This window comes from Malania oleifera, chromosome 13 (assembly GCF_029873635.1).
Source record: "Malania oleifera isolate guangnan ecotype guangnan chromosome 13, ASM2987363v1, whole genome shotgun sequence".
Lineage (NCBI taxonomy): Eukaryota > Viridiplantae > Streptophyta > Magnoliopsida > Santalales > Ximeniaceae > Malania > Malania oleifera.
Window position 1 is genome coordinate 34,466,949 of NC_080429.1, and position 17,151 is coordinate 34,484,099.

The 17,151-nt window shown below is 35.8% G+C and overlaps 1 protein-coding gene across 1 annotated transcript in view; it reads left to right on the plus strand.

Annotated features, from left to right (window-relative positions):
- LOC131146079 (T-complex protein 1 subunit gamma) overlaps positions 1-16,752 on the plus strand; it is a 32,603-nt gene extending 15,851 nt beyond the window's left edge. Inside the window, exons 3-13 of the mRNA XM_058095372.1 lie at positions 1,134-1,209; positions 5,973-6,040; positions 7,034-7,103; positions 7,829-7,897; positions 7,977-8,048; positions 12,926-12,999; positions 14,560-15,222; positions 15,307-15,432; positions 15,616-15,720; positions 16,106-16,180; positions 16,293-16,752. Of these exons, the coding sequence (XP_057951355.1) occupies positions 1,134-1,209; positions 5,973-6,040; positions 7,034-7,103; positions 7,829-7,897; positions 7,977-8,048; positions 12,926-12,999; positions 14,560-15,222; positions 15,307-15,432; positions 15,616-15,720; positions 16,106-16,180; positions 16,293-16,484 (1,590 nt within the window). The 3' untranslated portion in view covers positions 16,485-16,752. The remainder of the gene's footprint in view (positions 1-1,133; positions 1,210-5,972; positions 6,041-7,033; positions 7,104-7,828; positions 7,898-7,976; positions 8,049-12,925; positions 13,000-14,559; positions 15,223-15,306; positions 15,433-15,615; positions 15,721-16,105; positions 16,181-16,292) is intronic.
- Positions 16,753-17,151: the final 399 nt, after the last annotated feature.

The window sequence follows — 17,151 nt, forward strand, 5'->3', positions numbered from 1 at the left end:
GTCTATAACTGTCTGATGTCCAAAGAGATTGGAAGGTAGCTTTAATTTAATTGTGTTTTTTTGTCCGTTAGTTCTCTGTTCTACCGAGAGGATTTATTATCTTCCGTTCATTGTAAATATTCTTTTCATTAATAGATTCATGCTGAGGGCGGGCCTTAGATTGATCCTTTGTGACCAGCTGGTCGTGGGTTCGAGTCCAAGGAAACAGCCTCTTTGCATAAAAGCAGGGGGTGAAGCTGTGTACACTGTGATGTCCCTCTCCCTACCCTCACAAAGCAGGGAACCTTGTGGCCTGTGACACCCTTCTTCCTAATAGATTCGTTTTGTTACTATAAAAGAAAAACTACGCTAGTAAAATTTAATCATCCTATGTAAGAAAGGAATAAAGAATGCTTTAATCTAACGCTGCGTTTGGGAGCATGGATTTCGGGCCTTGGATTTGGATTTGGGAGGATTTGGACAAAATTCAATACAATTTTGTATTTTAAATTTTTGCCAAATTTCACAAAAATCCAAATCCGAGGTGTTTCCCAAACACAGGGTAAGTGAATTTCCAAGACTTTTAAACTTAAAACATTTCCAAAACTGTAATGTTTGTCTTGGATCATGAACACAAATTGAATTTTATAATGTTATAATGGTCTCCTAGCATGTTTACTTCAATGGTCTTATGTTTGTATGCTTAGAATGATAAAAAAAAAAAGTAGTTTACTAATCATATTTGAATTTTTTTCAACATTTTCGGGATTTCTTCATATTTCAATTTATATGTAATTTAATTTATTTATTTATTCTGTACCAAATATGAAACTCCCCAGAGGCTTCTGTCTTAACGCCTTGAGGCTTATGCGTTGTCTCATGGAGGTTGAAACACCTCACATCATGCATTTGCCTTTTATAACATTGATTTAATACATCAATGACCAATTTTTTGTATTCATGGTTATCAGTCTTGTTCTACTTATAAATTTTATTCTGGCATCAGATTATTGAATTTTGTTCTAATCTTTCAAAATTTTAGAATGAATGGTTTTAGCAGACGCACGAGTGAGGACTGAATGTGGTTCTGTTAGCTTGAGATTACTTGCTAAGCTTCATTCCAGTGTTGACAACCTTTAATAATTTGTTTGCAGGCCGTAGCTGACATAATTCGCACCACATTGGGTCCACGATCTATGTTGAAGATGCTACTTGATGTTGGGGGAGGAGGTACACATTTTGCTATTATATGATTAAGTGAACTATGCTGTATTGTTGAGGAAACATGGTTTTGAAGCAGTCATGTGAAAAGGAATATATATAACATTTTTATGGATCCAAATATTTTCTAATTAAACATCTGAAAATGTATGTTTCTGGTGTACAAATGTACAAGGAACGAAATGGCATCATGAATGAGAATTGTGTTCAATCCCTGCAAAGGCCTACAAAATATATATCAGAATTCTGTGTAAGATAGTAGTCTCTTCACTGCCTTTTCTAAAGTAGATTTCGCATAGATTTTTAAACCCTACAAAAGGTGATTCAATGTCTTTAAATGTTGAAATGTGGAAAAGAAAACTGAATATTCCACTAACTTATGAAAAAGATTACATCCCCGTTAAATAGATGATAATTCTCATCTAATTACTAGGGATATTTACAACCTACTGAAAATAGGATATCTTATTTAAAATGGAAAGCAGTAAAATAGGAAAGACTATCTACAGAATTGGGTAACATGCTACCCAAATCCCCTAGGATTGTGGAACCAAAAATAGCTAACAAATGAACTGATTTGTTAATTGTAAATTTCCTAAAGATCAGTCTCTAATAAAGGCTGACAAATATCTAATAATTCTACACTCCCCCTCAAGTTGGGCTGTAAATACTGATTAGGCCCAGCTTGGAACTCAGATCATCAAAATTCATTCTTGGTAGAGCCGTGGTAAGGATATCGGCTGGTTGGAGACATGTAGGCCCCATAAAACATCTTGATTATTCCTTCCTCTATTTTTTCTTTTATGAAATGTTGATCAATCTCCACGTGTTTTGCTCTATCATGATGCACTGGGATCTTTGCAATGCTGATGGCCGACTGTTTGTCACAGAGCATCTTCATGAGTTCTTCACCTGAAATCTTTAATTCCTTTAGAAGCCTTCTTTGCCATATTCCTTCACAGATGCCACCATGTGCTATTGCCCTGAATTCAGCTTCTGCACTGCTTCTTGACACAACTGATTGCTTCTTACTTCACCATGTAACTAGGTTTCCCCATATGTATGTGCCGTACCCAGAAGTTGACCTTTGATCATGTAATGATCTTGCCCAATCTGCATCACTGAATATTTCAATATCACTTCTTTGATTCTTCTGAAAAAATAATCTTTTACTTGGTGTTAGCTGCAAATATCGTAGAATTCTTCAAACTGCCTCCATATGTTCCTTCATTGGGATTGTTCATGAATTGACTCACCATATTGATAGAGAAGCCAATATTAGGTCAGGTGTGAGACAAATATATAAGTTTTCTAACTAGTCTTTGATATCTGCCTTTATCCACTGGTGCACTGTCTTCCTTGTCTCCTAGTTTGGTTGTTGAATCCATAGGAGTATCTGCTGGCTTGCATCCGAGCATCCCTGTCTCTTTCAAAAGATCTAGAACATATTTCCTTTGAGGGACAAAGATTCCCTTCCTTGACCGTGCCACGTCCATGCCTAGGAAGTATTTTGGAGATTCCCAAGGTCCTTGATTTCGAATTTTTTAGCTAGAAGACTTTTGAGACTACTTATTTCCTCCTCATAATCTTCCGTTAGAATGATGTCGTCCACATATACAATGAGGATAGAAATTTTTCCTTCAAGAGAGTATTTAACAAATAGTGTATGATCTAATTGACATTGAGAATAGCCATACCTCTTGACTACCTTTGTGAATCTCTCGAACCAGTTAACACTTCCATCTTCATTGTATTTCATAGTGAATATCCATTTGCAACCTACTGGACATTTTTTAATTGGTAATTTTGTGATCTCTCATGTTCCATTCTTTTCTAGTGCACTAATTTTTTCCCAAACATCAGACTTCCATTTAGGTGTATCGAGAGCCTGTTGTATGTTATTAGAAACCTTGATTTTGTCAAGGTTGGCTACAAAATGTCTAAAATTAGATGACAGCCTCTGATATGACACAAAAGTGTATATTGGGTGTTTTGTGCGCGATCTCACACCTTTTCTCATAGCAATAGGACAATCACTATCATCATTAGTTAACTCATTATGGGAAGTCTCGGGATTAGAGTTACCTGGTGGATTTTCACTTGATCTAGGGCTCGGATCAGACTATTGGATTTGCTTAAGGGATGCTTGTTGTTCTATACTTCTAACTCCTTTTGGTTCCTTATCCTCCATGAATAGGTAATCAACTCATCATTTTTTGTTGGTTGAATAGTGTCCAAATGCTGATGCCTTGCGGGAGATTCTAAGAAGGGATGTGAAGGAGAAATGGAGTCCGTAGTTGGAATAGATTCTGAAATTTGTGGTAGGTGAGAACGGCCAAAATCAGAAGAAGGGTGAGATAACTCTTCAATATCCCAAAGCTGGAATTCCTGTGTAATTTCTGAATTTCAGACTTAGGGTAATATGATTGTTGCTAAAAAAAGTAACATTCATGGAGTGATAATATCTTTTAGTAGTTGGTGAATTGCATTTATAACCCTTTTGGTTTGGAGAGTACCTGAGAAAAATGCAGTAAGGGCTCTATAGGATCAAGTTTGCCCCGGTGTTGACTATGAACATGATCAAAAGTTGAGCACCGGAATACTTTGGAGGGAATAGTGGAGATGAGTCGAATATTGGGGAAGGGTTGAAGTAGAGTTTGACAGGGAGTTTGGAATTTGAGAACGTGAGAGGGCATCCTGTTTATGAGGTAGGCTGTAGTGAGAATGGCTTCACCCCAAAAATATTTTGGTACATGTGTAGAGAACATGAGGGAGCGGGCAACATCTAGTAGGTGCCGATTTTTTCTTTCGAAAGTTCTATTTTGTTGAGGAGTGTCAACACAGGAACTTTGGTGTATTAATATACCTTGAATCAAGAGATAATCATCAAGAATGAATTTGAAATATTCTTTGGCATTATCAGTTTTCACAATTTGTATTTTTGCTTGGAATTGTGTTTGGATCATGGTGTTAAATTTTTTGAAAATCTGACCTGCCTTTGACTTTTCTTTCATGAGGAATATCTGGATAAGTCTAGTGTGATCATCTATAAAAGATATAAACCAGCGAGATTCAGTAATATTCTTGATCCTAGATGCTCCCCACACATCAATATGAATCATTGAAAAGGGTTGGGATGCTTTGTAGGGTCGGTTGGGATAAAAGTTGCGAACATGTCTTGAAAATTGACACATCTCACACTGAATCATTTGGATTTTTATTTTTGAATAATGAAGGAAAGAGTTTTCTTGAGATACAAGAAATTTGGATGTCCTAACCTATAGTGCCACAACATAATTGCACTATCATTATTAGAACAAATGACAGAAGAATAACTTTGACATCTAGACACTAAACAATCGGATTTGTCAGTTGTTTCTTGAGGAGGATCATTGACCTCGAGAAGATAGTGCCTTGAACACATCTTAGCACTGCCAATTGTCTTCCCCGAATCCAAGACCTGAAATTCACACATATTTGGGAAAAATTTAGTAACACAATTGAGATCCCAAGTGAGTTTAATTATAGACAGTAAATTGCAATCGAAATTTAGCACTAATAGAACTGAGTTGAGTGTTAGGTTCTCTGAAATTTTAACAGAACCTGTACTAGCCACCTTTGAGAGTGAACCATCTGCTATCCTGACTGTTAAATTTTCATAATAGGGACTATAAGTAGGAACAAATTTTTCTATCTCCGGTCATATGGTCTGATGCTCCTGAGTCTATAATCCATGGACTTAGCTTCTCCTTTTTAACATTAAGAGCACTTAAAAAATTACCTTTGTGTTCCAAAGAACCGGTACCAATCACTGTAGTTGGGGCTGCTGAAGATTGGCTGAACATTTTCTGCAATAATTCTAGTTGCTCCTTGCTTGGTTGGGATGCAACTCCTGAGAGATAATCATCCTTTCCCTTTCTGCGTATAAACATCATCGCAGAATGGGACCATTGGAGGTAGTTATCCCCATTAAGTTTGTGTCCTATAATGGGCATGAGGCTCCTATATGAACTGCTGCGGGTTCAGAGGATGCTCTGATACCATGTTGAAATGTGGAAAAGAAAACTGAATATTCCACTAACTTATGAAAAAGATTACATCCCCTTTAAATAGATGATACTTCTCATCTAATTACTAGGGATATTTACAACCTACTGAAAATAGAATATCCTGGTTAAAATGGAAAGCAGTAAAATAGGAAAGGCTATCTACAGAATCGGGTAACATGCTACCCAAATCCCCTAGGATCGTGGAACCAAAAATAGCTATCAAATTAACTGATTTGTTAGCTGTAAATCTCCTAAAGATCTAATAAAGGCTGACAGATATCTAATAATTCTACATTTAATATGTGATCATCAAGCAAAGAAAGGACTGGAAATCAATTTCTTTAAAAAATTAAAAAAATTTCTCATCCTGTTCCATGCCATAGTGTGCCAATAATGAACCTTTAAAGCGGAAAACTGCAGTACTCAAGATATTTTGCCTGGTTAAACAGTGCCCACAAGACTCAGTTGGAGCAATGTATTAACACTGCTACTCAAAAAAGGTTTTCTTGCAAAAAGCACCATTGGCAAGGCTGTATTATTTATTTATTTATTAAAACTGGAGTTGAAAGATAGACTGCTTCTGATTTGCAAATACATGATGTCCTGATTCTGATAGTTTACACAAAACATCCACAAATAGCAGTTTTTGCTTTGTTTATTTACTCTTTCTCAAAATTATTGTGTGTTATTGTATCCATGATCAATTTTATCTTGTGTCAACAGGAATTGTGATCACTAATGATGGAAATGCTATTCTGCGTGACTTAGATCTTGCTCATCCAGCTGCTAAGGTGCGTAAGCGTATTCCTCACTGCAACTTTGATCTGGCCGTGTGTGTTTGTGTTGTTGATTTTTCTTCAAACTCTCTTTCTTCCCCTTTACGGGGGCGTTTGATACGCGTCATCTTTCTACGTTCCTGGGAATGGGTTGCTGACTTCTCATACTCACATTTATTTCAGTGCCAGAATTTGATGCAGTGGGAATTTTAACATTCATGGGAAAGAAAGATTCCCACAACATTTGCATCCCATTCCCTCTGTCCATGAGTTTGATAGGAATCCCATCCCCATGGGAATACTAGTTCTGGAACCTAATTGTCCGCACTCTTTTGGTTGGTTGGAGGTTGATGCCCCTGCAAAATAGTGTTATTACACGATATTATTATATTAACAATTATAAATTATTAATAAAAAATAAAGTAATATTATTATGTTATAATAATATATTGTAATGATTATCAATTATTTCGGTTGATGGATCATTAAATGTTGAACTTTTTTTTTTTTTTTTAATTCTTGATTATTAAAAGTTTTAGGGTATGGGTTTAATTATGTATTTAATTAAGTGCATATTCTTTGTATTTTTTTTTGTTGAAAATATAATTATTCTTCATATATTTTTTATACTCATGTCAAGGGTATATAATGATCATCTTCTTGAAATGGGCTTTTTGTGTACATTCTTGGGAATCTTCGCAGAGTGAACCAAACAAAAAATATCCCCATTAGGTAGGCCGTAGGCATCCATTCCCAAGAATGATATCTGTGGGAATATCATTTCACGGGAATATTTTTGATGCTGAACCAAATGCCCTCGCAAGGTCTTTTACTATTTGTGCTGCTTTATTACTTTTAAAGATGAAAATTTCCCATTGGTTTCTGTGTTGATCTCTTACTAAAATTTTAAACCTTTTGGTTCTTTGACTTCTCCTACTGAACATTTGTTGATTTTTTTTTTCCATGACAATCCATGTTCATAAGTTGTGTTTTTTTATGAGATGGCAGTCGATGATTGAACTAAGCCGGACACAAGATGAAGAAGTAGGTGATGGAACAACCTCAGTCATTGTTCTTGGTAATCACCATACTCCCTTTACATGAGAATGGGCTACAGATTTCTTGCTTTGTGTACTGGATTTACAGTTTGCTTAAAACTGATTTTTTTGATGCCTCGGCTAGAATAAAATAAAGTTGAAAGAAAAATTTTATAAGATGGCTATCTGACCAACTGTTCCATATGTATCAAAACTCAGCAATTTGGAAACATATGTGACTAGTAATTGTTATTTGAAAATGCAGTACAATTCTAAGAGTTAATTAAGAAATGAACACATGTATTGAGCTAGAAGTTGTGCTTATAGAAGATAAGAGAAGGGTTTCTAAAATAGTATGGGCACCTGTAATATATACTATATGGTGCTTTAGGGAGGAAGAGCGATATGATTGAGGTTAAGAGGCAGTAGGATAGGGAAGTTGTACCTAGAAGAACCTGAATTGATATGTTAAAAAAGAATTTGACAACCTTTCAACTTTTGAAGGATGTACCTTTGATTGAGCTTCACTTTTGCTGACCCACAGTGAGAAAAATGGCTTTGTTGTTGTTGCTGCTGCTGCTGTTTGTCCAGGATAACAACAATCATGTGTTTCCTTATAGCCATGACTCATGAGCAAACCATATGGATAGGAGTTTCCATAAATTTTTGTTATTATTTTTGTTTTGCTGTCCCCTGCTATCTGCTTCGTATTATATAAGCAGAGTCCTTGAATTTGTACTGATTGTCAAGTCAAAATCTTTTCAAGCTGGCGAGATGCTTCATGTAGCAGAAGCTTTCATTGACAAGAGTTATCATCCTACAGTCATTTGCCGAGGTAATGCCTTAATCGCTGTTTAATTAGTGATTGGACAATTTTGTTTTTTGACAAATACTAAGCTGTTGTTCTTTTGCAGCCTACAATAAAGCTCTTGAGGATGCTGTTGCTGTGCTTGACAAGATTGCGATGCATATTGATGTGAATGATCGTAAGTTATACAAATATGAATTGTTGTGATTTGATGTTTTATTGTTTCCTCGGGATTTATTTTTTACTTCTCTTGTGCCATTTGGTGCTTTGAGGTGTCATTTTTTTAACGAGTCAAATAATCAATTGGTCCTCAGAGTAAGTAGAATCTTTGATGTCTTATTTGTACCAATTAAATTGCTCAAGTAATTTTAATATCAAACACAGTTATTAGGCGTGCTAACACATCACCACCATATAGGTGTGTGGTTGACCAACAAGCCCACAATTCCACCATCCCCATCGGTGGTGGAACCATGCCAACAAATGGGGTGGGAATTCAATAGTCGTACATCGATATGGGTGTTATTTGGGTGTCGCTAGCACATCCCCTAATTTCTCTCATTGGGTCCTAATTGATGTTTTTACATGCTTAAAAACTGGCTGGTGTAGTTGATTACCTCACAGCACAGGTATTTAATATCATTATGGATTTTTCTTGTGAGAATAGACTTGCTCGGTGGAAAGCTGATCTCACTACAAATAGTGCCCTACATTTTTGCTAAGTCAGCTAACGTGCTCAGATTTTTATCAGTTAAATGATTAATTAAATGTAGGCCCTTATACTTCGTTTATCTTATTAAATCATAAAGGGAAAAATTAATAAAAAATTAAGCATCAACGAGCAAATTAATTTTACTCACCTTGAGGACCGATGGATCATTTTGCGCTTTTTTTAAGCTATGAATACCAATCTATTTCTTGTAATTCACTTAAATATCAGGTATTATCAAATTATGGGATACTAAGAAGTCTAATTCCTTTACTTATTCCCAGTTTGATTATAAAACAAATGAGTTGTGTGAACCACCCGGGCGTAGTGAAACGTGGGCAAGGGTGGGCTAGGTCCTCGCCTCGAAGCGACGCGCCGTGTCAGTGCCCGGGTACGGTGTCAAATATGCGAGGGTTCCTGCATCATTTTGGACGTGGGCAGGTAAAGACTAGGATTAGATTAGCAACTTGGAGTATAGGGACACTTACGGGTAAAAGCATGAAAATTGTGGATACAATGATTAGAAGAAGAATTAATGTAATTTGCCTTTAAGAAACTAAGTGGGCGGGGGAGAAAGCTAAAGAAATCGATAAATCAGGATTTAAACTTTGATACACTGGAAAGGAAAAACATAAGAATGAAGTATGCATTATTATAGACAAAAATTAAAAGATAGCGTTGTGGATGTAGCTAGAGTAAGAGATAGAATTATAAAAATAAAGATGATATTAGGAGAAGAGATAATAAATATCATTAGCGCTTGTGCTCCTCAAGTTGGCTTAGTAGAAAATCTTAAGAGACAATTTTGGGAAGATATGGATAGTATTATACAAGGCATACTAGGGATTGAGAAAATATTTATAGGAGGAGATTTGAATGGACACGTTGGAAGAGATAATAAAAATTATGAGAGGATATATAGAGGTTATGGATATGGAGACAAAAATGAGTCTAAGGAGATGATCTTAGACTTTGATATGTCATATGATTTTAGTATAATGAATACTTGTTTTAAGAAAAGAGAAGAACACTTAATAACCTTTAAAAGAGGACAAAATAGAAATCAAATAGATTTTTTTTTTTTTAACTAGGAGGGTAGATCGTTTATCATGCAAGGATTGTAAAGTTATTCCAAGTGATAGCCTAACCACACAGCATAGAGTCTTAGTGTTAGATACATGTATTAAAAAATGGAAGAAAAATGATAAAATAAATCAGTGTAGGAGAACTAGATGGTGGAACCTAAAAGGAGAAAATATAATAAAATTTTAAAATAAAATGATTAAAGATGGGGATTGGACCTTAGAGGATGGGATAGATACAAATACTTTTTGGAATAGATTAGCTAGCTCTATTAAAAAGATAGTAAAAGAGATTTTAGGTGAATCAAGGGGAAGATTCTCGAATAGCAAAGAGAGTTGGGATAAAGATGTACAAAAAATCATAAAGATAAAAAGAATTTGGTATAAAACGTGGCAAAAATGTAGAAACAGAGATAACTTTGAAAAATATAAGGAGGTAAGAAAAGATGCAAAAAGGGCCGTTAGTGAAGCTAAATATAGATCATTTAATAGTTTGTATGATAGATTAGGTACAAAAGAAGGGGAAAGAGATATATTTAAACTTGCTAAAGTTAGAGAAAGGAAGAGTAAGGACTTAGGAAATGTAAAATGTATAAAAAGTGAGGATGATATTGTCTTGGTTAAGGATGAAGATATTAAATAAAGATGGCGAAGTTATTTTAATAAGTTGTTTAAAGAAAACCAAATAGAAGGCTTAAACTTAGAATTGTCAAATGAGGAAAAAACTAAAAATATAAGATTTATTCGTAAAATTAGAGTTAACGAAGTTAAGTTTGCACCAAAAAAATGAAAAATGGGAATGCTATGGGACCAGATAACATCCTAATTGAAGTTTGGAAATGCTTGGGTGATAACGGAATTATATGGTTAACTAATTTATTTAATACAATTGTAAAAACTAAGAAAATGCCAGATAAATGGAGGAAAAATACTTTAATACCTATTTTCAAAAATAAAGGAGATATTCAAAATTGTAATAACTATCGTGGAATTAAACTTATGAGTCATATGATGAAACTATGGGAAAGGGTAGTTGAACAAAGATTAAAGTTAGAAACATAGATCTTAGAAAATCAATTTGGTTTTATGCCTGAGAGATCTACCACAGAAGTTATTTATCTTTTAAGAAGATTAATGGAAAAGTTTAGGGAAAAGAAGTGGGACTTGCATATGATATTTATTGACCTTGAGAACACATATGATAGGATACTTAGGAAAGTAGGGGTGAGCAAACGGTCGGTTCGGCTAAATTCGGGTAATTAACCGAATTAACCGAAAATTTTGGTTAAATAATACCATTAATCGAACCGACCAAATTGACGAAGGAAACCGAACTGACTCTGACCGAATTGCCCATTCGGGTAATTCGGTTAACCGATTTTAACCGAAATTATTTAAAATTAATTGCTAAAAACAGAAAACAATTATAATTTTTTTTAATGGAAGAATATCTATTTTTTTTTATATTTTTAATAAATAAATTCAAAGATAAAGAAAGTTGAATTTATTTTTAATAAATAAATTCAAAGATAAAGAAGAAGAAGAAGGTTTGCATGACGAGCTGGTGTGAAGAAGAAGAAGAAGGTTTGCACGACGAGCTGGTGTGGTGGCCGCCGAGCTGAGACAGAAAAGAGAGGCTGAGACGTTGAGGGCCGAGAGGCTGGACTCTGGAGAGCCGAGCTGCCGAAGACTCGAAGAGGGGATTCGCTAACTCCGAGAGGTGGTCCGATGACTTTGATGGAGAGTTGCGGGCGGCGGGCCTGCGGCGCAGATCAGCAGAGCACAGAGAAAAAGAAACATTAGCTCTAACTCTAATCCCCAATCCCCAATTCCCAAATCCCTTTTCTCCCACTCAGTGTCTTAGTGAAGTGAGGCCCCTCCGTGGCTCCACCTTTTTTACCCCCAGGCCCCAAGCCCGAGTCCCCCGACTGCCCACATAAATTATATTTAAAATGTAATTAAGTAGTAATTCGGTTAATCGGTTAACCGATATATTTGTTACCGTTAACCGAACCAAAAACGATTAACCGGACTTTTGTAGAATTTTAACCGAGCCGACCGAATAGAGTTTTTTACCAGAACCAAACCGGCCAATTTTGGCCGGTTATTTCAGTTAATTCGATTTTCACTGAATTATGCTCACCTCTATAGGAAAGTTCTTAGGTGAGTTTTAGAAAAAAAAAGGTGTATGTTGTAGGTATATCGATGTCATTAAGGATATGTACGATGGAGTAATGACTAGTGTAAGGACTATAGATGGAGAAATTAGAGAATTTCCAATTGCCATAGGTGTACATCAAGGATCTGCTTTGAGTCCTTATCCTTTTGCTTTAGTGATGGACTAATTGACTAAGAGCATTCAAAAGGAGGTTCCATGGTGTATGTTGTTTGTAGATGATATTGTATTAATTGAAGAAATTAGGGACGGAGTAGAGGTTGAGTTAGAATTATGGAGAGAAGCTTTGGAATCTAGAGGCTTTAGGATAAATAGAAATAAATATAATATATGAAATGTAATTTTAGTAATGATAGGAGGAATATTGGAGACAAAGTTAAACTTGATGATGAAGAAATAAATAGCACTTGTAGATTTCGATACCTTGGATCTATTATGCAAGTTGAAGGAGAAATTGAAGATGATGTAATGCATAGAGTTAAAGCAGGTTGGTTAAAATGGAGAAGTGTTTCAAGTGTGCTATGTGATCGTAGAATACCATTAAAATTGAAAGGGAAGTTTTATAGGACAGTTGTAAGACCAGTTATGCTATATGGATCGGAATGTTGGGAGACGAAGAAACATAATATCCAAAAAGTAAAAGTTGCTGAGATGAGAATGCTTAGATGGATGAGTGATATAACATTGAAAGATAAATTAAGGAATGAACATATTCATGGTAAGTTAGGTGTAACTCCTATAGAAGATAAGATAAGGGAGGGACGACTTAGGTGGTATGGACACTTGCAACGTAGGACTTACAGTGCATCTGTGAGGAAGAGTGTTTAGTTACTGTGGGGGGCAGTAGAAGGGGTAGGGGTAGACTTAAAATAACTTGGGAGGAGATAGTGAGTAAGGATTTAATATCCTCGAATATATCAAAAGAAATGGTCCATGATTGCATAAATTGGCGGAAAATGATTCATATAGCCGGTCCCACTTAGTGGGACTAAGGCTTGGTGGTGTTGTTTTTGTTTATTGTCTTTGTTTTTATTCTCCCTCTTATTTGTTGTATTTTAATAAAAAAAATTTGTAACTTCCTATTGCAGGTGCCACAATGCTGGGTCTGGTGAAGAGTTGCATAGGCACAAAATTTACTAGTCAATTTGGGGATTTAATTGCTGTGAGTATTTTTTTAATGTTTGTTAGTTGGATGTCTACGATCTCTAGTTGCACAGTGGGATGTGTGGTTGAGATTAGTCAGTAATTCTTGATTTCCTTGATATACTTCCTTGACTGGTGTTATTTTTGTTATTTGTTGTTCTCACTGTAGTGTTCTGCATCCCCTTGATTCCCTTTTTTCTCTAATAATAATATTTCCTTCTCTTTGCTGATAAAAAAAGTCCATTTTTAGAATTGATGGTGTGCAAATCTGTTCAAATTTTAATGGGTTGGGGATGCTCCTCCCCCCCCCCCCCTCCCCAGCATTCCCTGTCTTTTTCGTTTCTCCAATCTTTATAATTCTTGTATTTTTAATTATTTCTTACAGAAGGGAGTTTGAATTATTGGACCTTCCATTTCACCAGAAATTAGAATGAGAGGGAGGCTAGTTATCATACTTTCTTATTGAATGTGTTTGATTCTAGTTATCATACTTTCTTATTGAATGTGTTCGATTCTTTTTTTGTTGTTTTTGTGGGGGTGATAACAGATGTTGTGATTGGGGTCTTCTGGAAAATTTTCTTGCAAGTCTTTCTTTACTTACTATTTGCCTCGTTTTCCTAGTGCTCTCCCTCCACTTTTGTATTCTTTTATTTGAACAACTATGATTCCTTCCACAAGCAAGGTTCTGCTTGAGTGTCATCCTTAAGAAGGGTCAATATTAATAATTTGCTTCAAAGGACAAGAAAATTTTGGGAGTCCTGGTGTTCCAATTCAACATGCCAAGTGGTCTTATTCCACTCAAATGCTGACACGTGTACCTTGCCCCCATATCTTTGATCAGCCATGAAAAGAAAGTGGAGGAGATGTCAATTAATATGTGGCCCAAAGTACAAGTCTCACTGTTTGTGTGGAAGCGTTTGAGCTGAACCAGACCACCACTTGGCATGTTGAGTTGGTAGTCCAGGACTAAAAATTTTCCCTCAAAGGACAGGCTAAAAAGTTCCTTCTTCTGATGTGCATTGCACTGTCATGAGAGTGGGGAGGCTCGTTTCTACTTCTCATTTCTTCTTGCATCTTTCCTTCTCTTTGGGTATCTGAAAATAAATAGGGGTTTTTTTTTTCTGCGCATTGGGTCTATCCAAATGCATTGGAGTGTTTGTGTCCATAACTTCAAGGGTTTGGGGGAAATGGAGGGAATGCTCGTTGGAAGTGCACTATTATTGTAGATGGTCTTCCTGACATTGCTGTGGTGTTCTGTGAATGGACTTTTCGGAGTATTTTCTTTTAGTGACATGCAGAGGGATGGAGAGCTTCACTTCACTAGCTTTGTGGTGGTTTCAGTTTTGTTGTTTTTGTTTTTATGTAACTTGGAGGATTTCTTGTCCTTTCTGTATCTCTTCTCCCTTTTTTTTTGAATTTCTTTCCTATAAAAAAATCTGTTGAAATTTTTGACTTAATGGATTTTGTAATGCATATATTAAATTTCCTTTATCATGCCACTTTTCGTTTATTTTGATATTTTATATCTTTTGGTTGTATGCAATCTCAGTTTTGAGTTCATTCTTTGGTAAACTTTCAGGATTTAGCACTTGATGCTACAGCAACAGTTGGTGTGGACCTTGGTCAAGGATTGCGAGAAGTGGACATTAAGTACAACATAAGGGTTGAGAAAGTCCCTGGTGGCCAGTTGGAAGATTCCAAGGTTCTTAAAGGTGTTATGATTAACAAAGATGTTGTTTCCCCAGGCAAAATGAGAAGGAAGATCATTAACCCTCGCATTATTCTTCTTGATTGCCCCCTTGAATATAAGAAAGGAGAGAATCAAACAAATGCGGAGTTGGTTAGAGAGGAAGATTGGGGAGTCCTCCTGAAAATGGAAGAGGAATACATTGAAAATCTTTGTGTGCAGATACTAAAATTCAAACCTGATTTGGTCATAACTGAGAAAGGACTAAGTGATTTGGCATGCCATTACTTTAGTAAAGCTGGAGTCAGTGCAATCAGGCGATTGAGGAAAGGTGACAACAACAGGATAGCAAAAGCCTGTGGGGCAGTTGTTGTAAACAGACCAGATGAACTTCAAGAATCAGATGTAGGAACTAGGGCAGGCCTTTTTGAGGTCAAGAAGATTGGAGATGAGTTCTTTGCCTTTGTTGTTGAGTGTTCGGAGCCCAAAGCTTGTACTGTTCTTTTAAGGGGTGCCAGCAAGGATCTTTTAAATGAAGTGGAAAGAAATTTGCAGGTAACCTGTTGATTAGTACTCCAAATATTCTTTTAAAATCTGAAACTTGGGTTCTGATTATGTTTTCGTTGAATGAAAAAACAGGATGCGATGTCTGTAGCAAGAAACATCATTAAGAATCCAAAAATTGTTCCTGGTGGTGGTGCAACGGAGTTGACTGTATCTGCTACTCTGAAGCAGAAGAGTTCATCTGTTGAAGGCATTGAAAAGGTTATTTATTCTCGTTCTTCACATGCATCTTCTTTGATATATATTTAACCATTTGAAGTTTTTAGAAAAATATTTGATTACACATAAACAGAGATCATAAACTAGTGTAGGCAATGGATTATGGTTTCCTGAAGTTATGCAGCATTATCTTAACATGTAATTTTTATTTTATTTGCAAAACAGTGGCCTTATGAAGCTGCTGCTGTTGCATTTGAGGCTATACCACGAACTCTGGCGCAGAATTGTGGAGTTAATGTGATTAGGACCATGACAGCTCTGCAGGGAAAGGCAAGAGCTTTATCACTTGTTTCTGTTTTTTATTTTTTTAATAATTATTTTCTCCACCTTTTAGCATATAGACCGAATGATGGAAAACTCCTACTGTCTATTGTTATGACGAAGAGATATTCAGGACTGAGACTCTGTGACCAGTTTGATGTCCTTTGTGGGATTTACTTGAGACATTCTAAGTATTACTCCCAATATATAAACCGTGAACCCCTGGAGGTGGCAATGGGCTAGTCACTCAACATTGGTGTTCCATTAATTGGAAACTGCCCTTAACTTCTCAGTTCTGATAAAATATAAATTCAGGAAAATTGTTTTTTGATTAAAAATGACTACGAGTCAACTTGAACGATAGTTTAACTTCTTGATTTTCTTTAAAATGTAGCATGCAAATGGTGAGAATGCATGGATTGGAATAGATGGAATTACTGGTGAAATTGCTGACATGAAAGAGAGGAAGGTTGGTTCAAGCTGTTTGTCTATATTCCTCTTAACTACTTCAGCTCGATTATATTTGTGAGACTGTATTGGCATGTAATACCCTTTAAATGCGGCATTTTTTTCACTTGCAGATTTGGGATGCATATAATGTGAAGGTACAAACATTTAAGACGGCCATCGAGGCTGCTTGCATGCTTCTTAGGATTGATGATATTGTAAGTGGAATCAAGAAGAAAGAAGCTCCTGGAGCTGGCCAAGCACCATCGAAGCCTCAAATTGAGCAAGAAGGAGATGCTGATAATGAGCAAATGCTCCCCGAGTGAAGATACCGAAATGATCAAAGTACATCAAGCTTTTGAATATTTGAATCAGGTGACGGAGGCAGTTGTGTCCACATCTATTTTTTTCTTAAAAAAAAAAAAAAATGTTCTAGAGGGTTGCCAAGCATCAGTTTGGAATTTTGCTCTTTTTATTTCCGCATTATTCTGTTTCTGTGTTTGGGCTCAAGCTGTTGTATGTTTAGTTGGAGCCTTCCGTTAATTTTAATGTTTGAAGATCGCTTTTTTAATCTTACTAGTGATGTTCATAATCTGGCCGGGGGTTTTGATTCTTTCGGGTAAACAGTCCATTTTGTTATCTTCTCTTTTTTGCTGAAGGGGCAGGAAGGATTGATGTGGACCAATTTGGATTAGATTTTGGGCAAATTAGTGATGATTAAAAAATATTTGTGAATTTTTCATGAAATTATATGTATGCATGTGTGTGCGCAAGTAGAGTAGAACAAGAGTATCACTCTTGGGTCTTAACTTTTGGTACCTTCGAATTTACAAATAAAATAAAATTATTGAAAATAATTGATTTTTTTTTTTTTTTTGTTGTAAAATTAGATCAATGAATTATATATTATATATTTTATAATGACTCAAAATTTAAGAGATGTGTCCCAAGGCTACAAACAAGGAGAGTTCTACCATACTCAAATTTGTTTAT